Genomic DNA, 20566 nt, shown 5'->3' on the forward strand with positions numbered 1-20566 from the left:
CGGGCGGGCGGCGGTGGGCTGCGGTGTGCGGGGCCGAGTTCGCCGTCGGCAGAGGCGGCCTGGGGAAGGGTCGCGCCGTCCTCCTGGGCAGACCCGGCCGCGGTGTTCGCCCGGCGCGCTCGCTCGCAGACCCGCTTCTCAGCCTTAGACCGGAGGGGAACGACCCCGAAGCCAAGGGGCTGGGGTCACAGCGGCGCGTCTGGGCCGCTCCTTCTGATGTTACACGCGTAGAACATGCCCTTGTTACTAAAGCGTCGGCTGGCCTAGGGCGCTTTAGAAACGGACAGCCCATCTTGGCAGCTTCGGTTGAGTGTCTTGAGGAAGTAAATTCTGTAGGAGTGAATTACTGCAGAGCGCTGTTCTTACATTGCACTTGCAGAGGATCCAGCTCTGTGCGAGAAATGACCAAGTAAGCTGTTCAGTTATTTTTTCTTTGTATTACGAGAGAAACAGTAGCCGGAGAGTGGGGTGACCTGGCACTGAGCCCCCCAGTAGCACCCCTATCCTGGGGTAGGGGAGTAATACCTTTCACTTCGGGGAACAAGGTTTATCGTAATTCGATAAATGCCCCATCTGCCCAGAGGTGTGTGGGGTCAGCGGCAGAGTTGGCGCTGAAGGGTGCTGCACCCGGTCGCGATGCGACGACTTCCCCAAGTGACTCGGAGACCTTCGGCCACTGTGTGTGTGTGTGTGTGTGTGTGTGTGTGCGCGCGCGCGCGCGCGCAGTCTGTCACCCTACCTCAAGGAGTCACTGCTGTGGGAAGTGAGACCTGGTGACCTGGGGCTTATCCTAGCATTACAGGGTAGGAGGAAACCGGTATCAGCTCCAGAGGAGTTTTTCCCTTAGGCCGGGAGGCAGGAGCACAGCCCAGGAGACTAAATTGAGCAAGCTCCAGGTCTGAGGTCAGTTCTGCGACCCTGTGTTCTGGGCACTCTTAAACCCAGCCAATGCTGCGGGAGGCATATGGGATGTAGCCCACCTGGCTGGGGTGCAGGCAGAGAGGCCTTTTGGGGGAGGTCAAAGGTGGGCCTGAGCTTGCTTAGGAGAGGGACAGAGCTCCCATCACAGGGGAGAGTGTGCCCTAAGCGCAAAGCCAAGGACAGCAGGGAGAGCTGGTAGGAGGAGAGTGGGGATAAGGTCACCAGGCAAGACCAGCAGGGACCAGGGACAGATGATGCCAGGCAGGGGCCAAGGAAACCTTGTGTGGATGGATCCTCGGGACAGTTTCATCTCCAAAAGTATATTGGGATGAAATGTGAATTCAAAGCCCAACTCCAGCCACTGCCTGGGGAGTGGGTTTGAGGAGCTCCAGAAATAACAGGGCAGGGGCAGAGGGCCCGAGAGGCTGGGGCGACGGCGGGGAGGACACCTAGGAAGACTGGAGGCTGGCTCCAAAGTGACACAGGGACTGTTTGTGGAGAGAGAGTGTGCAGGGCATGCCCTCTGTTTGTGCTGCTGTTTACAGAAATGAGAGCTCTGGGGAGGGGCAGGTTTCAGGAGGAGACAAACTTGGTTTTGTTGGGTCTAAGCAGCTTTCTGGCTCCGGGCGAACCCCTTCCCAGGTGGCCAGATGGAGCGGTCTGGTAGATGGCGCCGTCTGTGTTAGGGGTGGTGTTTGAAGCCTGGGGCCCACAGGTGGGTGGGAGGAAGTAAAAGCGCCCCTGGCTGAGGACTGGTAGCTGCCTGCGGAGTGAGTGGCCTTTTTTAGGTGAGAGAGGCCTACCCATTATTAAATGCAAATGGGATGCCAAGGGTGGGAGGGGAAGTTACACATAGCAGATATCTGGAGCCCCCTCCTTTGGAGTATGAGGTAAAAAACACTTTGATACCAAACTCATATAGTAGGATGGCGGCCTCTCACGGGAGCAGTATCTTGAAGCACGCATGACTGTGCGATTAGAGTTTTAACTTGGTAGACCATGCAGATTTAATGTTTAGGGGAAGCACAGATGATAGTCACTCAGCAGAGCTTCAGCATGCAGAGAACGGCCCCTAGGGTGAGACAGCCCAGGTCCTGGTTCTTGGCCCTGTCGCTCAGCGTATGATCTGACACAAGTTGCCTGGCTGTTCTTAGTTTCTAGGTCTCTGAAATGGCATTGCAGCTGAAGAGTACATGCTCACCACTTGCTCATGGGCTGTTGTAAGGTTTACACATATGAGGTGGTTGAAATAGATGATAAATGTTCAAAATTTTTAAAAAAATGTTATAGGAAGATACTATCAATAGTCTTCCTCAAAACAGTCCCCCTCACTTCACACATACTCATCCCATGATCCTTGTTGTTTTTTGTTTTTGTTTGTTTTTGTTTTTGTTTTTGTTTTTGTTTTTGTCTTTTTGAGACAGGATCTCACTATGTAGCTCAGGCTGGCCTTGAGCTCACTTTGTAGCCCAGGCTGGTCTCAAACTCACAGTAATCCTCCTACCTCGGCCTCCCGAGTGCTGGGATTACAGGCGTGCGCCACCACGACCGGCAGCCTTGGGGCTTTCTGAAGCAGTTCTGGAAGTCCTCTTTCATGAGTGTCTGTACAAGGTGTGACCCAGTAGAAGGGCAAGCTTGTAAAGTCATTCTGTTATTCACCAGATCTGGCACTGTGTGACCTCTGGCTCTTCCCCAAAGACAAATTGACCACGAAAGGTAAAAGTTTTGAGTGGATTCAGGACACTGAGGCAGCCACCGCAGTGCATCTAAAGCCATTCACAAGGGAGAACTTGGAGAACTGCTTTAGCAAACGGCAAGAACAATGGGGTCAGTGTGTTCAAATCATGGAGGAGTATTTTTGAGGGATATGCATAGCAATGTATCTTGTACTATAATTTAAAAATTCGAAGCAGTCACCATATTTATTGATCACACCTCAGGTGCAGTGTGCCTTGCACCCAACACACTGAGTGCTCAGAAGCCCTGCCCCTCCTGGTGCCCGTACAGTGCTGTCATGGTGTCCTGTCATGTACCTATCATTTCCAGTCCCAGCGTCTGATCCCCGGGGAATTCTGAGGTGTGTCCAAAGCCATTGAGGCAGAGTAGCAAGTGGAGGCCAGGCCTCCTCTCGCCTGACTTGCAGGCAGGGGCTTCTTATGCCTCACGTGTTAAGTGCTACTTGTGGAGTGCCCCACGAGATCAGCTTTAATAAAGGGCCAAGTGTGTCTGTTTGCTGAAGTGCAGTGAAGCGAAACGGATAGCATCAGCAACAACACTTCCAGACTTTACCCCAGCAGTTTCAAGATGTATGTTGGTGTTCATTTGCATTGCTTTGCATGTCATTTTATATGCATTCCCATATGGTGGTAATTTTCCTAGTAGGATATAAAGGCTGAAGATTCAAGTATAGGAGAAAAATGAAATCAATCGAGTTGAGTGTGACTGGGGATGTTGGGCTGATTGTGGGCTTTTGGGGTAAGGGATCCCTATTTACTATGTTGAAAAGGGGCTGGGGAGCCAGATATCATTTGATGAAAGCAGGTCACATCTTAATATGTTGTTGTAGTCAGGGTTTGCAAGGGAATAGATTTAATACAGGACATAATTTATAGGATTATTTTATAGCATTCACCCAAAGAGTCAAATGCAGAAGAGTGCAAACAATTTGTCCACAAACTAGAGACCCAGAAAATCCAGCTGAGGGCCTGGATCCCACAGCAGTGACCTACATGAGTCCTAGAACCCATGGCAGTGTCCCCCACAAGTCCAGCTGGAGACCGAGAGCCCACAACAATGTCTCATGCGAGTCTGCATTAAGGATCTGCACTGGGGTGGCCCAAAGGTCAGTGGTGGAAGCTAGAATTCTGTGCCAGCAGGATGAAGGATCTGTGCTAGCAGGCTGAGGGATCTGCACTGGAGCCAGGAAGCAATGCTCAAGGTAAGGACCAGAGCTCTCCCAAAAGGTACCACAGCCATTCTCAGCAACAGTGAGAAGCTGCTCCTGCAACAGTGAGAAGAACCTCGTCAGGAAACAATGAGAACAGCCACAGCCGAGTTCATCAGGAAAACCAGCGTGATAAGCTTTTCCGGGAGAATCAACAGTGCGCCATCTCCCCCTCTAGTTCTCCTTTTATGCTGTTAAGCAGCAATGGGAGAGGGGGGGCTTCCACACCCAGCACCACGCTGATTCAGTTCAGCTGGGTGTTACAAGTTAACCATTAGTTAATCCAGTGTCCTGAAGCTTGATGTGCTGAACAAACAGGAAATACTGGGAAAGAAGAGAAAAAGACTAGAAGGAAACATAAAATGCCAGAGAATGAAGAGCAACAGAAACAAGATTCTGCTTTATGAAGCTGAACTAACAAGAAATGCTAAGGGTCAGAAAGTAAAGGTTAAATTTCTGTTAAGCAGTATGAGATTTTAGAAAGAACGTAATCTTAAATACAAATGTGTGAGCCTTTAAAACCAATAAAATTCTCCTTAATTCAGATTTATTGGGGGACTTGCCATTGTGTCTTATAAAAATCTTAGGAATGCAGAGTATCAAAAAAAACTATAAATTTGTTATTTAGATCAGTGATGCTCAAACATGTGGCAGTTTCACCTGAGATTTGTTGGAAATGCAGATTCTAGCTGGGTGTGGTGTAATTCCAGCACTCTGGAAAGCAGAGATGGGAGAATCGCAAGTTCAAACCCCTCTTGGACAGTATAGTGACTCAGCAAAATAAAAGAAAATCCATCCAAAAATGTGTCAAAATAAAAGAAAAAGATGGGCATGTTGATCCATGACTGTAATCCCAGTACTCAGGAGGCTGAGGCAGGAGGATTGCTGTGAGTTTGAGGCCAGCCTAGGCTACATAGTGAGTTCAAGACCAACCTGAATGCACAGTCAGTGGTAACACTGACCCATGCTCCACAGATGCTGCTGTGAAGCCACGTTCCTCCATCTCACGTAAGTGAGTTAGGTTCTCGGGCCTAAGCGTGTGTCTTTGCACTTACTTTGTTGAATGTCATCTTACTAGATCCTAGTGCGGCACTGTCTGTTAGGGTCCTGTTTCTGTCAGCTCATCTGTAAGCCACGCCTCACCTTTGTGTCCCCTGCTGGTGCAGTTTCTCTGTGGTTAGAGGCCAGCCTCCCAGGTAGTTACCATGGTCCCTTTTGCAGTCCTCTGCAGTCACAGCAGAAGAACAGGAGTCACCAGGCCTAATGTCCTTGGCACTGGAGCTAGTTACCCAGAAGCCCTCCCTTGGGTAGCTTGTCTTCAAATTCTAGATGTAGCCGTGCATGGTAGCACACAAGTGTCATCTAGGGAGGCTGAGGCAGGAGGAGCGCCACAAGTTGGAAGCCAGCCTGGGCTACATAGTGAGTTGAAGGCCAGCCTAAACTACATAGTGAGACCCTCTAGATGTAGCCAGGAAACCAGGTTATCTAATTTTTTTAAATGTAAAATTTGTTAAATGTAAAATCTCTGTTCATACACGATTCTTAAAGGAGCACAAAAAGGTGTGAAGGGCAAAAAGCAAAACAACTTTATGACAAGAATGCTTTTAGCAAGGTCACCAGAGCAGGAAGAAGTGGCTGGCTCCTGCACTCTCGCTGCAGGGGCTTTCTCCAGTCCCAGCCCCGCCTCCTGCAGGGCTGCTCCCTGTGTAAACCAAACCTCAGGATCCCAAACCCAAGCTTATTTTCCTCCTCCTTACTATGCTGCTGGAGCTGGGAATTGAACCCAGGGCCCTGTGTATGCCGGTCATGGGCTCTACCACTAAGCCACGCCCCCAGTCTGTCCCTTAGCACAGTACTATGAAAGGAAGAAAAGTGGCTGGGGGTAATGCAGTTCTCCAAAATGGAGGCACATTTCATCTTTATCCTCTTAGGGTTTTTTGGCCAGACCCGAGAGTTGAACTAACGTAAGGGAGATAACAGAAAAGCATGCAGATGAATTTGATATGTGTCTTACGTGACAGGGAAGCTGAGGGTTGGCACAAGCAGGGCCTCAACTTTCTGGCCACAGTGATCATGGGTGTCACATGAAAATTTCATCTCCTGCTGTTAAGACGCGATAGGAAGTCAGAGTGAACATCGTGCGCTCTCTGTTTTTTAAGTCAAAATAGCGAGCCACAGTGCCTGCCTGAGGGTTCACCCTCTCCGCTCCTTCACGGAATGCTCTGTCCTGCTCTTTCATTGCTTCTTGTTCTCCCCAGTCCGCTCTTGTTGGTTTGCTTCCTAATCTAGTAATGGGAAAGGAGAGGAGATTGTCCCTGTGGGGAAGGGCTTCCTAACTGTGCTCGGTCCTGTGTACTCAGCCCGTTTGTCCTTGGTGTGCCAGACCCGTTTCTAAAGGTCTCCCAGCCAGCGTTTTGCCCGGGTCTACAAGACCCAGACAGCACGGCACCCAGGACCTAGCAGCTGTGCAGACCGCGGTGGGGGGCTCGGCCAGGGCCAGGAAGGACGACCTCTAGCCCTGCACATGCGTGGCCAGGCCTCCTGCTTTTCCTTCTGTGCCCTGGCAGCATAGGTGAAGTACCTGGGGCAGCCACACCCCACATTCCACTATGGTGGAGGAAGGGCTGGCTCCGCCCAGCCACCAGCTTCCCCCAAGTTCCCTCTGCCTGCAGCCCGCCTGATACCTGCCCTGCCCTGCCCCGCCCCGCCCTGCCCTGCCCGTATTCACAGGGGTCTGGAGACAGGAATGATACCGAGCAGAGCCAAATTAAGCTGGAAAAACTGGAACATTAAAAAGCATTAATGGAATGGAATGGAGTTTGTGGGGCTGTGAGAAGGGGCGTGGCACTGGAGAGGAGAGGAGAGGAGAGGAGAAAGAGGCGTTTCCAGATGCCCGCTAGTGCTGCGCGGGTGGCTCGGCGGCACAGTTCTCACCTGCCAAGTGTTAGCCAGTGACTCGTCTTTTCTGGGAAATGGTCTCTATATACACAAATTCAAACATACAACACAAGTGGGGATGGGGTTTTTTTTGTTTTGTGTTTTGATTGTGCTACCAAGATGCCTAGGAGCTCCTTGTTTATTTTTCTGTGTTCCTTGAGGCAGCACAGTGTCTGGTTGTTTCTCCCCAGAAGCTGGCACAGTGCCTGCCTGGCACTCGGTGGGCACACGGCACATGCTTATTGGATGGGTGGGCAGCCAGTTGAAGGGATGGAGCTCTGATACGTGAGAATACAAGGTGTATACTCAGAAGCGAGGCACACCCGAGTTCACAGCGGGGTTACTCACCAGAGCCAGCAGGTGGAAGCTGCCCAGGTGAGTGAAATGTGGTAATACACACACAGTACCATATTATTCAGCCTTAAAAAGGAAGAAAATCTTGGGGCATGTTACAACATGGGAAACCTTGACAACATTATGTGAAGTGACATTCACCAGTCAGACATGGGAGACACGTGGTACGCCTCCTGCTGTCCTGATTCCTAGAATCATCAAATCCAGAGTCGGAAATAGAATGGTGGTGGCCAGGGCTGGAGATTGGGGGAACGGGGAGCCACTGCTCATTGGGTACAGAGGCTCAGCCCCAAAAGATTGAAAGCTTGTGTGAGCGGGCGGTGCTGATAGTTGCACAACACAAAGTGACTGACTGCCACAGAACGGTACCCTTAGTGGTTACGGTGATCCATGTACGCTATACATGTCAGTGTAAAAATCCCACGGAACACCGCTGATGTGTACAGTTAGTACCATGGTAAGATGTTTTACACTGTGTATGTTTTACTACCATAATAAAATGACATTTTTATCATCAAGTCATAAATATGGAACAGTAAAAGTTATTTTCATAACAAAGAAGTGGAAGTGTAGATTATAGAAAGAAGGCAGCAATGATACTAGACTTAAAATTGGGCCACCAAAAATGTGTGGTATGCACTTTCAACGAGGTTTAGTCCTGTCTGCTTTCCATTACCCCTATGATTCAAAAAACAAAGCACTTTTTATTTTGAGAATTTCAAAACTACAGACAAGTCCGAATAGCACTGTGGGCACCTACCCATCAGATTGTGAGACGTGTGGGTGCCGTGGGTGTGGTTGGACACTGGCCTGTCCTGCACCCCCTGGCATTGCCCCTCAGGGATGGTTTCTGAGTGCAGGAGTCGGGGAGGCACTTGGAGCAGCGCGGCGCCCTTCTGTTACCCCACTGGTTTATGAATTGCCTTTGACCTGACCATCCGGTGTGGAGGTCTGGTTTCCCGCCAGACATTGCCGTGTGCAGTCATCCCAGGAGCCTGTGAGTCAGTGGGTGCCCTTGCTCCTGTTTCACCGATGAGGAGGCAGATGCTAATGAGATGCGTGACATCTCATGGTTGGCTTGAGGCATAAATGCAGAGCCATTCCTGTAAATTCCAAACCTGTAGGGTGAGGATTTGGATAAAGCAGGAGGGTCAGGTGGAGGAGGTGAGTACGAGGCCAGAAAAGAAGGGTCAGGTCAGGAGAAGGGTGGGGAGAGGGATGTTCATGACTCAAAGTGACTCGCCCTGTTTGGAGTAGATACCTGACATCTTTTCACATAGGTGCTGTCCTGGTGTTCCTGAAAAACTCTCTGAAACCCCTGCTCTGTAAGAAGCTCTCAAGAAGACAGCCCCTTGCGCGGTGACCTCAGGGACCACCATGTGGTCTGCTGCCACTGTGACTAGAAATCACACACCTGGGGGGTTTCCCATAGACCGAAGGGTGCTTAACCGAGGTGGGGTGAGCAGGCTGCCCTGCTGGCAGCAAGGGAGTTAATGTGACTCTTGCAGGCTGCCTTCAGATGTTTACGTAGCGCCTCTGACTGCCTCCCGATATAGATAAGAAGTTCAGCATGTTTGAGACTTATTTTGCACTTGGCTACAGAGTTGTACTGTTGTACAGGTAGACAATTTAATCTGCTTTAAATGTAGGTTTGCACGTTGGAGTGGTGTGTGTGTGTGTGTGTGTGTGTGTGTGTGTGTGTGTGTGTGTGTATTAAGCGTTACCCTTTCCCTGTGGTCCATCTTTCAAAGCACAGGTTGGCTAACATACAAGGGTTCATCTTTCGTGGGTAGCAGGAACTCAGAGTGGGTGCCTGCTGCTGGCTCCATAGCTTGAGGACATGGGGGCCGAGGTCCGCAACGGTCTGTTGGTCTGTACTCCTTGCTTCTGCACCGTATGGTTCCAGTGGGAGGAAAGGGGTGGGGGAAAGTGGCAAACTTCCCACCCGAAAATCAAGCTCCACTGAAAATATTTCCCCCAATATCCCACACATCATTCACTCACTGTTGCTCTGCAGTAGAAGATGGGGAGAAAGCTTTTTTAGTGGTGTATTTCTGCCACCAGCAGGACAGCAGTGCCCTTAGTAAAGAAGAGAGGGAAGGTGTGTGTTGGAAAGTGACTGGGGTGACTCCCCAGAGGCAGAGCTGTGGGTCTGTGTCCGAATCAGTGATGCTGAACAGATCTGCACCAGCCTGCACTGTTTTAGTATCATAATCCACTGGAACATTTGGATCCGGCTTTTACTTCTGTATTCTGTACAACTGGTCTGTAAGCTTGCATAGACATTTAGGAGGCAAAGCCACTCTTTGCTCCTCAGTTATATCAGCTGCCTGTTGATAGGCACACTCACTGGGGGTGCCAGCTGCCTGCTGGCATTTCTACAGGGACTCTGGCAAGATGAAATCTCTGCTTTTGAAATTCATTGGATAGCAAAATTTACCCAAGCAAAACACAGGTTTTTATTTCTTCTACTCCTTTGGTTTAATTTTGAATTCCTAGGTCTTAGCTCTCTTATGTCTAAGAGCTGGGAGCAATATGTAATTTTTACTCCAAGAAGCACACATCGTGGCTGAATGATGAAGTCGTGCCAGAGTTGCCGGTCTTGAGTTTTTTCATGAGAATAAAGAAGCATATTGAACTCTTGGGCTGGCTTCCCACCATACTGGCAGAACCCAGAAAACAAATGAATAAAGTCTGCCGAGGCGAGACCGACTGTGTCTGAGGCCATTTCTCATGTCCGTACCCTTGACTCACGTCTTTATCCCTGTGCTGCCTCTGCCATGTGGGTGTCTAAGGACATTAAAGGTCCTACTTTAAGTACATGTGTGTGCACCTTAAGCTCTTAATGCTAAATGGAATAAATCAGACACAAGTTTAAATATCACATGGCTTCTATGAGACACTCGAAGTATAAATAAAGAGCAAAATAAAAGACAGCTAATAGGAAACAGGACAGTAGATCTTTTTTAAATGGGAAGGGATGGAGGGAGGTGGAAGGACATGCAAGAAAAATGAAGATGCGTTATGCACATGTACAGTTCCCTACAATGTAGGTAATTGTTATGTACTGCAAACATGTAATAATATAAATAAATAAATAAATGCACATGCAGAAGTCAGTCACTTACCGCTTCAGCTGGCCGAGGAACCATTGAGGAATTACTATTGACCAGGATAAAATCTGGGTTTAGCTGCATAATATCAAATTAAATTCTGCCAGTGATTTCTGGGAAGGAAAAAAATCCATACCTTTATACTTTAGGTAGGAAAGGTTACTTTCTAATACAATAAAGATACATTTAAAAATAGATGCAAATGTTTTTGCGGTCAGTTTTTATACTTGTAAAAATAAATCCCAAATATGCCCAAACCACATTTCAAATGTACAACATAAAGTTTAAAATCTGTTTGCTGTTGTGACCTAAGCTGGATGAGATGGGCAGAGAAGAGGAAGCTGACAAGAAGAGAACCGATGTAGGCCCTTCGAGTGAGAGGCACCCCCGGCACAGGGAGAGACTTTGGATCCCTGATGCTGATCTGCCACCACCGCCCTGGCGGATCTTGTGCAGTTCCGACCCACGAAACCTCAGTACTGCTTTGTAGGGTACTGGTGCTTAGGGTTGGCTTTGCCAAACAGCCATCAAAAGTGAGTCACTAAAGCTTTGCAATGCCCGGAGAAGAATTGCCGCCTAACAGATTTTGAGCTTGGGGAAGAAGTTGATAGCTTCCTCAATCCAGAGCACTGCAAACACTTTGCAGTTCTGCCTGGAAGGGATTATGTGTGCTCTTGGGTGTTGTTTAAGGAAATTCCTTGGCTGTCAGTCTCTCCAAAACTATTGAGCATTCTGGGGGAAAAAAAAAGCTCTGAAGATTAACTACAATAACTATCTTCCTTCCCTCAAAGTCTGACACAGGAGTATGTCTACATAGTTCTGAAACTCCAGGAACAATTTTGAAACTTAAGTAAAAACTTCTTATAACAAAGAAGAATGCTGAAGAATGTAACTATTGTGTATCACAAACCTATACTAAAATCAATCAATCATTTTTAAGAACCCCACTCTCCTTAGACCATGGAAAAGTTATCTAACATGAAACCAGCCCCTGGTGCCCAAAACAAAGGGGACTGACTTCACCTAGTACTGTGGGGAAAAAAAAAAAACCACTGCTCCATGTAACACACAGAATAAAGATTTCCAAGCTTAGTGACTTGCTGGGATCCCTTGGGTTTTCAATAGCAGAGCCCACACTAGCTTAAGTCTCCTGCCTCTGTCCCCTTGAATGGATGTCCTTGGTGCAGGAGGTGAGCAGTGAATAAGGCCTGCCGGGACCTCACATTCTTGTCTGGGAGACAGGTAATGAACAAGGACAGAGAGACAGATGCTTATGTCAAGAGCTCAGAAGAAAACAAACATGTGTTAGAAGGGATTTGGGAAGGATGATCAGAGATCACCTAGGAAAGCATTATCTTCTTTAAACAACGGAAGGCCCAAGCAGGCCAGAATTCAGGAAAAACTGTTTTTGACTAGAACCCGGCAGGTACAGAGTTCAGAAAGTTACAAATAGGTTGTTGGCCTGAGGATCCCTAGAAGGCTGGGTTTACTTAGAGCTTCCTGAAAAGGAAGAGTAGAGTAAAATGAACTCGTAGAGGAAGACAGGCTGGATCTTTCTGGCCATAGAGGATTTCTGATTTTATTCTAAGTGAAGCAAAATCCCAGTGAAGGGTTTTACATGTGGAAGTGGACTAGGTGGGAGAACGTTCTGATGTGTGTGTCTGAACATCACTTTGACGACAGCACAGAGTGAGAGGCAGTGCGGAGGTCGCTTCGTACTCAGGCAAGAGCTGGCTCGAGTTAGCGTGGAAAGGAGCGGAAGGGTCTGAAACTCGTTTGGGATAGAACCAGAAGGGTTCTGTGTGGTCTCAAGTTGCGGTCAATAGCAAAGGCTCTGAAACCGGACCATAGTTAAAAACCCCTGCTCCTCTACTTATAGCTGTGTGATCGCAGGTAAATTACATGTTTTCTGTGACTCAGTCTCAGTCTGATAAACATGGGTAATGATAGTGTTTGCCATCCAGATTTATTGGACAGATTAAGTAAATTCATGTCACTGGGAAGAGACAGACAGGTGTCCATGGACTCTGGCAACGTGAAGACTTTGGCCAGTGCAGTGTCAGTGGAGGAGAGTGAGGAGCCAGCCTGGACTGAATGCCACCCCCAGGGGCCTCGAGGAGGAGGTTGGTCATCCTTCCTCAGTCCTGTCCCCTGGTGGGGAGCTGCTGGATGAGCACATTATGCTGTGGTCCAGCTCAGTGATACTCAGAAGTAGGGCCTTTAGGAGGTGGTTATCCATGAATGTGAAGCCGTGATAAATGGAGTTAGTGACCTTATAAAAGAGGTGTGGGGGAGCTGTTTCCACTCTCGCATGTTTATGCCCTCCACCAAGTGGGGACATGGCAACCAGGCGCCTCCCTGGAAGCAGAGTGTGAGCCCGCACCAGGCACAGATGTGCATTTTGATCTTGGATTTTCCAGCCTCCGGCACTGGGAGACATTTCTGCAGATAATGTAACAGGAGAAACGTGTTCCGGCATCCCAAGAAAGAACAGAGTTAGACGGTGGGTAGGTAGCTTTAGAGAAGGGAGAGTTTAGACTCACTTACCTTTAATGTTCTTTTTAGTGTTAGGATTTTACTTGTAGGCTTTATGATTTTATTAAACAGTGGAGAAAAATAAATTACTTAAGTATTTTTGGTTTTTTCCCACTGAAAAGTATGTTTACCTCTGTTCGAAATTGTTTCTGTCTAAGAATTTGCAGCCCAGTTTAGAGTAGGGCTCCTTCACTGTGTATTGTGTAGTGGAAGAAATAGGTAGGATATGAGACTGCCAGAAAGCAAATCCAAAGGGAAAACAGGTGTGTTTATTAAAAACAGGCTGGAGGGACACCGTGTCATTGCCAGGCGATGGGTCACCGGTGAGCTTTATTTTCGTCCACAGACTTTTCTGGCACCCGATTTTTAGAAAATAAAAGTATTTACTTTTATAAATGAAGATGGAAACCCTTTTCCTTTTCCTTACGGAGACTGTAGCCTCCTGTTGTTTGCTCGTATTGTTAATCCAATCGTGGCCTGCTTGTGTTTTACATAATTGCTGTGTACCCACTCACGCTGCAAGAACTATTCGCCTTTGCTATCTTCCCTGTAGAACAATAAAGATGTAAGGTCAAGAAACTTGTCTTTCTACCCTTTGCACAACTGGGGGTGCTGTGGGGGTGTTGAGGAAATGTCTCAGGGCTGAGTCATCCTCCTACCTAATGGTTTTAGTCCTAAGCTCCCTCGAGGCGTGGATGACAAGTCATCCAGGGGAGAAGGGGTAACCTCACCGAAATCAAGGAGCTACAGCGGAAGATCTTGGCGCCTTCTGCCAAGTCAGGGTTTGTGGTGGTGGTGGGCTGTGTGTGTGTGTGTGTGTGTGTGTTTTACTGAGTTTCTTTTCATATTACTTTTCTCAAGTGCTGATTCTTCTTCATAAGACTTTAGAAAGAAACAAAATCCTGACATTTCTGAATGAATAAGCTCTTCACATCCTGCTTTTCAAGCTGTCATATAATAAAACAAAATTTAAAAACTTTAAGATTGCTCTTCGAGGGAATGGACTCTGGAGAGAAATGTCACCAAGAAAAGACCTTAAAAATAATTGGTAATTCTCAGACAGCCCAGATTGTGTCACAGATAACTACAAGAATTGGCTCAGTAAGTCTGTGGCAACAGCTTATTAGACAAACGTCGCCGGGGTAGAGTCTTGGAGGGGGAGCTTGCCTGCCTTTGTACCAGCTGTTCCCATGGCTGGAAGCTGGACGGCTTCCCTCACTGGCTCACTGTCTGCCCCAGTCTCTGCTGCCAGCACAGCTGGGACTCGGCTGCCCAGCTTCGCGTCCAGCTTGCTGTCCATGTAAATTCTCTGTGACCTGGGTGGAAGGCCTCAGGGCCACCCATGCAGTGGGAAGTTCACTTCCTTTCTGCTTTAGTCCAGTTTGATAAGACACAGAATGAGGAAATGTAGGCAAGAGCTAAACTGTGGCCAAAAATAAGGAGAATTTTTTCTTTATTCCAAGAGGCGGGGCTGCATGGAGGGCTAGGAGTGTGTCTCTACAGCAATACTCCGGGTTCACATTCTTTTTTTTTTTTTTTTTTGGTACAGGGAATCGAACTCAGGACCTTGCACTTGCCAGGCAGGTGCTTGTGCCGCTGAGCTGTATCCCCGGCAAAGGGTTCACATTTCGAGGAGCGCACACCCTGCACCTGTAACATTAGGCAGTTTTTAATCACCTTGCCCACCTCAGCTTCCTTTCTCATAGAAGAGGGATTTTGCCAGTGCTTACCTCTCTGCATTATTACATGTGGAATATTTAAGTCAGTGCCCCAGTAACTCCTCTTTAATGAGTGATTCTACATTAATGATAATATTAAATTATAAAAAGCATGGGATGGAGGCAGTCAAGCAGTACTTCTAAAATACTGAGTTTATGTTGACGCTTTTGGGGAAAGTAGGAGGTAGACTGAGAAATAAGCTATTGAAAAATAGGCCAGCGAGGTAACTTCAGTGGTAGAGCATTTACCCAGAATGCATAAGGCCCGGGCTTCAATCTCTGGTACCGCGGGCGCGCACACACACACACAAGGCATTAAGCAGTAGGTGTGGGGAGGATTTGTTGCTGAGTAGAAGTAGTTGAGTAGTTTGAGAAATGGTAGGGATAGGGAGGAGGAAGGCACAGCTGGTGTTCCCCAGGAGGGCATGGTCTGGACTGTGTTAGAGCGCTGGGCGTGCGTAACCAGCGTCAGAACTGTTTTACCCGGGGAAGGCAGAGATGTGGAGGAGTTGAGGGCCCTGTCTGAGGTCCAGGTTCTGGACAGGCTGCCCCAAAGCTGAGTGCAGGGCTTCCTTTGGGCTGAAGGCCCCGCAGTGTGGCCACATGACCAGGACAGGACGGAGTGCAGCCTCCTCTTTTCCTGCTCAGCTCCTGAGCGAGGTCTTATGCCCAGCAGCTTTGTCCTTCTTTCCTGCCACCTCCTACTCAGATCCGAGGAATCCAGGGCAGTCACTGTTCCTTCATACGGTCCGCAGCAGACTGTCTCCAGTGCTCTTATCTTTGAGAAGTAAAGTCAGCAAGTCATGTGCAGTGCACCACAGAGCCCCGAGAGAGGGGTCAGCAAGCTAGGCTGAAAAATAGGCTGCTTAGATCCGCCGAGCCTCAGCCCTCCTGCAGCTAGAGCACACACTCCATTCCTAATGTGAAAACAGAAAACTGGTCCTGCAAGAGGTTACCTAGTTTAATCAAAGTCCTGTAGCTACAAAGTGCCCCTCCGGGGGCGCATGCCCAGGTCAGTGGTATCCGGGAACCCAGCCACGTTCTTCTCTTTCCCCAGCACCCCACAACCTGTGAGATACTGGGAAGGATTGCAGGTGTGCAGTTCTTGGTCCTTACACTGAAACATACTTAGTACTTTTCTTCTCAACCTCCTTCTGCCCATTTTTTCCCCACCACTGAGTATTGAACCCAGGATCTTTACCCTGAGCTACAGCCCCAATCCTTTTTATTTTTGTAATACTGAGACAGGGTTTCTCTAAATTGCTAATTTGTCCAGGCTGGGCTTGAACTTGCAGTCCTCCTGCCTCAGCCTCCCAGAGTGCTGGGGTTACAGTGTGTGCCACCGTGCCGGGCTTTCTTCTGCCGGTTCTCCATTTACCGTTTCCCTCCTTTCTCTGCGAAAGGAAGCACCCTATTTCACAGGCAGCCCTGGGCGTTAAAATTGCTAGCTTAAGAAGAGCTCACTGGAAAGCAGCTGATGGCTGTGGCCTTTTGGCCCCGAACGGAATTACTGCACTTAGCTGCGGGGGCTCTCTGTGCTCCTGCCCCCTTGGAGGCTCGGCGCCTGGGAGATCTGGGGACGGAAATGCTTTATGTAACATCCCCGTCGGGACTGCAGCAAGCAGCGGTTTTACTGAATTATCATAGACCTTATTTCACCTGAGCCGTGGCCGCCCAAGCTTGCTCGCAGTTTCTTTCTTCAGTTGTCTTCATCTCTAGGAATTTGTGTATAGCTGGCAGTAAAACCCTCAGGTCAGCTTCCTGGTCTGCCGGAGCCGGAGGCAGGCGCATCCCCTCCTGCCAGGGGAAGTTTTCTGGTGATGTAACTATGAGAGCACAATCCCTGGGAAGGCCGGCCGGCCAGGTCTCCTGGGAGCGGGGCCGCTGGAGGATCCGCCAGCTTCGGGGTCGGGGGTCGGGGTCCCGATGGCCGGGGCCGGGGCCATGTGCGGCCCCGCCCACCTCCCTGCCCTGCCGGGCGGGGACGGTGTAGCTCCAGGTGCTGCCAGCAGAGCCTGCCCGCCGGGCCCGGGGTGCTGCAAGGTGTCCTTTCCCCAGGAAAGCCCGCGCCAAAGCAGGGTTGGGAGCTTTGGACTTCTCACTTCCGGCCCAATGACTGATCAGTGCGGAGGTCCAGGCGCCCACTTAGCAACACAGCTGGGGAGAGGCCCCAGCCCCCGGCTCCCAGGAGGGAAAGAAGTGTTTTTTCAGTTAAAGGACTTTATGGCCATGGTTAGCAGGTGAAGGATGTTATTTTGTGCTGGAACGGGGTAGAACTGCAGCACGGCTCCTTTCAGAGCTTAGCAAAGGCTGAGTCCAGAAGAGGCACAGAGGACCCGGGCAGGAAGGGGTGGTTCCGAATGGCAGGTGCCGGCGCGGGAGGGTGCGGAGGCGGGAGCCCGAGGGAGCTGCGCTTGCCTCTTGATGTGAGGGCGAGGGTGTCAGTTCAATGACTTGACGCTCCGGGAGACTTGGCAAACTTCTTTAGAAATGAGAGGTCTTTGTGTTTTACTGGGGGAGGGGGGTGTTAACTAATGCCAATTAGAGATTCCCCAACCAATAAAAGAAACAAAAATTTACTTTGGGTGAGAAAGTGAACTCCAGTGTGAGCCCTCTATGTAAGTTGCTTCCTATTCAGGCCTACTTAGCAGGACTAGGACAATGGCACAGCTCCGTGGCAGTTGATTGGGCTCTCTCTTGTCACGCCCCCTCATCCCACACGTGTGCCCAGTCTTCTGGAACCTCGCCTTGGTGACCTTGAATGTGCTGCCAGATCCTGTTCTGGGCTCCATCCCAGCTCACTGCCCTGGCCATGCACACCGGCCTTCCTCACTCTGGGCTTCCCGTGGCCAACGCCTTTCTCTCCAGCCCTCACCTCTTGCCAAGCGTCAGAGGTGGCCGTCCAGTTGGTTGTGGTCCTCTCTCTTTGCACGATCCGCCTGGCGCTCAGCCTAGAGGAGGCCAGAACGGGGCGCACGTGCTCTCCTTTCCTGTTTCCGTCTGTACATGATGAGACCTTCCGCTTACCTCCTGAGTTTGAAACCCAAGAGTCAGCTCTGTCCTCTTCCTCACACCCACCTGGACCGAGCACCTCCGGAGTCCTCACATCCATCCTGTCTGCGCCTCCCCGGCTGTCAGGTCCGGACAGGGTCTCCTTGGCCGAGGGATTCCCAGCCGGCCAGGGTCCTTGGTCCCCTCCCGGGGCTCAGCTTTCTGCTCTTCCCAGATCCATTCAATGATTCTGGGAAACTGGAGCCCGGGGTCAAGATTCCCACCCCGAGTTACAAAGCTATGGAAAACGGACAAGGCCACACCTTGCCACTCCAAGGTCAAAATTAGATACAGGTAACACAGCCGTCACAAAATACTGCCGCTCTACATATTTCCGTCTCCCTATTACTGAGTTCTTTCACTGGCGAGAACTTCATCTTTGGACAACATTCTGCTGGGCATGTAGTAATGCCAATTAATTGTGGATAACTTGATTTTCTCTTAACAATTAACATTCCTCAGTTAATATTTACTATCTTTTTTTCTCTGACAGAATGAAGATATTCAAATGTTTTCTTAAATACATCCTCCAGCAGAAAGTTTTCATCCTGTTTTTAACCCTGTGGCTCTTCTCCTTGTTAAAGCTTCTAAATGTGGGGAGGTTCCTCTTTCCTCAGAGAGGCGTTTACCTGGTGGAGTACTCCTTGAGCACCTCGCCTTTTGTAAGAAACAGGTACACCCACATGAAGGATGAAGTCCAATATGAAGTTAACTGTTCTGGGATCTACGAGCAGGAGCCTTTGGAAATCGGCAAGAGTCTGGAGATCCGGAAGCAAGATATCATTGACTTGGAGGACGATGATGTTGTGGCAATGACCAGTGATTGTGACATTTATCAGGCTCTCAGAAGGTACCATCATAAGCTCGTTTCAAGGGAGGAAAAGAGCTTCCCGATAGCTTATTCTCTAGTTGTCCATAAGGACGCAATTATGGTTGAAAGGCTCATCCATGCTATATACAGCCAGCACAATGTCTACTGCATCCACTACGACCTTAAATCACCTGTTCCCTTCAAGGTGGCCATGAACAACTTAGCTAAGTGCTTCTCTAATATTTTCGTTGCTTCCAAATTAGAGGCGGTGGAATATGCCCACATATCCAGACTCCAAGCTGATTTAAATTGCTTGTCAGACCTTCTCAGGTCTTCGGTTCCATGGAAGTACGTCATCAACCTGTGTGGGCAAGATTTTCCCCTGAAGTCAAACTTCGAATTAGTGTCAGAGTTGAAGAAACTCAATGGAGCAAATATGTTAGAGTCGGTGAAACCCCCTAACAGTAAGATGGAAAGATTTACTTATCACCATGAGCTCAGACAAGTGCCTTATGAGTACGTGAAGCTACCAATCAGGACAAACATCTCCAAGGAAGCACCCCCCCATAACATTGAGATTTTTGTGGGCAGCGCCTACTTTGTTTTGAGCCGAACGTTTATTGAATATATTTTCAACAATTCCCTCATGGAAGACTTTCTTGCCTGGTCTAAGGATACATACTCTCCCGATGAGCACTTCTGGGCTACTTTAATCAGGGTGCCGGGAATACCTGGGGAGATTTCCAGGTCAGCCCAGGATGTGTCTGACCTGCAGAGTAAGACCCGCCTTGTCAAATGGAATTACTATGAGGGCATTTTCTACCCCAGTTGTACTGGCACTCACCTTCGAAGCGTGTGTATTTATGGAGCTGCGGAGTTAAGGTGGCTTATGAAGGATGGACATTGGTTTGCTAATAAATTTGATTCTAGGGTGGATCCTATCTTGATTAAGTGCTTGGCAGAAAAGCTTGAAGAGCAACAGAGAGAGTGGATCGCTTTGTCTTCAGAAAGATCATTTATGGATAAAAACCCCTCAATCACATCTTCACAGTAAAATGATAATGGAAATACGAGGCCATCTGGTACATGGGAGTAAATATAGAAGTGTTTACTATGCCACGTTCAGTACCATTTGAACTTAATCTTCTCATAGTTTGAAAGTTGTCTAAAATTCTGTGCACTGAAGAAAGCCATCTAGACTTTCATGTTAGGAGCTTGGAGTTGGTTGGGTCTTTTAATATTTTGTTTTTGCTTGCAATCTCACCGAGCTAAATCAGCTCTTAAATATTCAGTCAGTTATCAAATATTTGTTGAGCACCTGCTGTGCACCAGGCACTTTTTTAGAGAACATTCAGGAATTAGATCTAAGTTCTAATGCCCTTAGGAGGCCATGAGTTACCTCTTCACATGGTGATCTCAGTATCTTCGTGTTCTCCATGTAAGGATGAGGGTTCTGCCGAAGACACTTGTGGAGTCTGTGCAGAACCTGTAAACTGCCCGTTGAGAACAGTGTGTGGGGACAGTGACTAGCATGCCCACTCCTCTCCTAGCTCAGCCCTGCAGATGTCTCTTAACCACTAAAATCCTAGGAAGGGAGACTCCACTACCTCAGCGAAACTCAGAGAACTGTCCAGTTGCCTGCTTGCCAAAGCTTAATTCACACTTTGGTGCCTCGCTTGTTCAGTGCAAGGTCTAGAGGGCTATGTGGATGTGGCATTCACAGACCCGGATGGCAGGGAAGTGGTGGGGATGGTAGGGATGGGGGTTGGGGCGGGTGTGCTGGGGAGGAGGAGTTTATACAAAGTTTATTCCTTTGTTTAAACAAAGGAGTTTATTCAGCTTTTGTATCCTGTCACACACACATTGGTGTCATGAAAGCCTTCTTTTGTAACTCAGCTGTTTCTTTAGAACCCATTTACCGATGAAAAATAAGAATTGATAAAAGAATTCAAAGTGTCACACACCAGCACCTTAAACCTATGTCTCCTGTTTCATAGGTCAGTACGCTAGGGAAAGATGGAACACTTCCTATGAATGACGGAATGACCGCGTCACTAGCTCCTCCTGAAGAGGTTGTGTGGACTATGACCCCATTCTGAGTTAATCATTAGGTTCACTTAAAATGTTTTCTTTTCTGACCTTTGCCTAAGTGGAATGCAAATTTCAAATAACCAAAGTGCTA

General features: G+C 48.7%; 1 protein-coding gene across 4 annotated transcripts; it reads left to right on the forward strand.

Moving 5' to 3' along the window:
- The first annotated feature begins 49 nt into the window (after positions 1-49).
- Positions 50-20350, forward strand: Gcnt4 (glucosaminyl (N-acetyl) transferase 4, core 2). 4 transcript variants are annotated; one of them, XM_005386056.2, is made up of 2 exons: positions 50-409; positions 18067-20350. In XM_005386056.2, exons 1-2 carry the CDS (start codon positions 402-404, stop codon positions 19436-19438), a joined length of 1380 nt encoding a protein of 459 aa, XP_005386113.1. In that variant the 5' UTR covers positions 50-401; the 3' UTR covers positions 19439-20350. The 4 variants fall into 4 exon arrangements, with proteins under 4 accessions (XP_005386113.1, XP_013370253.1, XP_013370254.1 ...); XM_013514799.1 differs by lacking the exon at positions 50-409 and adding an exon at positions 438-903; XM_013514800.1 differs by lacking the exon at positions 50-409 and adding an exon at positions 6762-7177.
- The last annotated feature ends 216 nt before the right edge of the window (positions 20351-20566 follow it).

Source organism: Chinchilla lanigera, unplaced genomic scaffold (genome assembly GCF_000276665.1).
Source record: "Chinchilla lanigera isolate Chin_1 unplaced genomic scaffold, ChiLan1.0 scaffold00024, whole genome shotgun sequence".
NCBI lineage: Eukaryota > Metazoa > Chordata > Mammalia > Rodentia > Chinchillidae > Chinchilla > Chinchilla lanigera.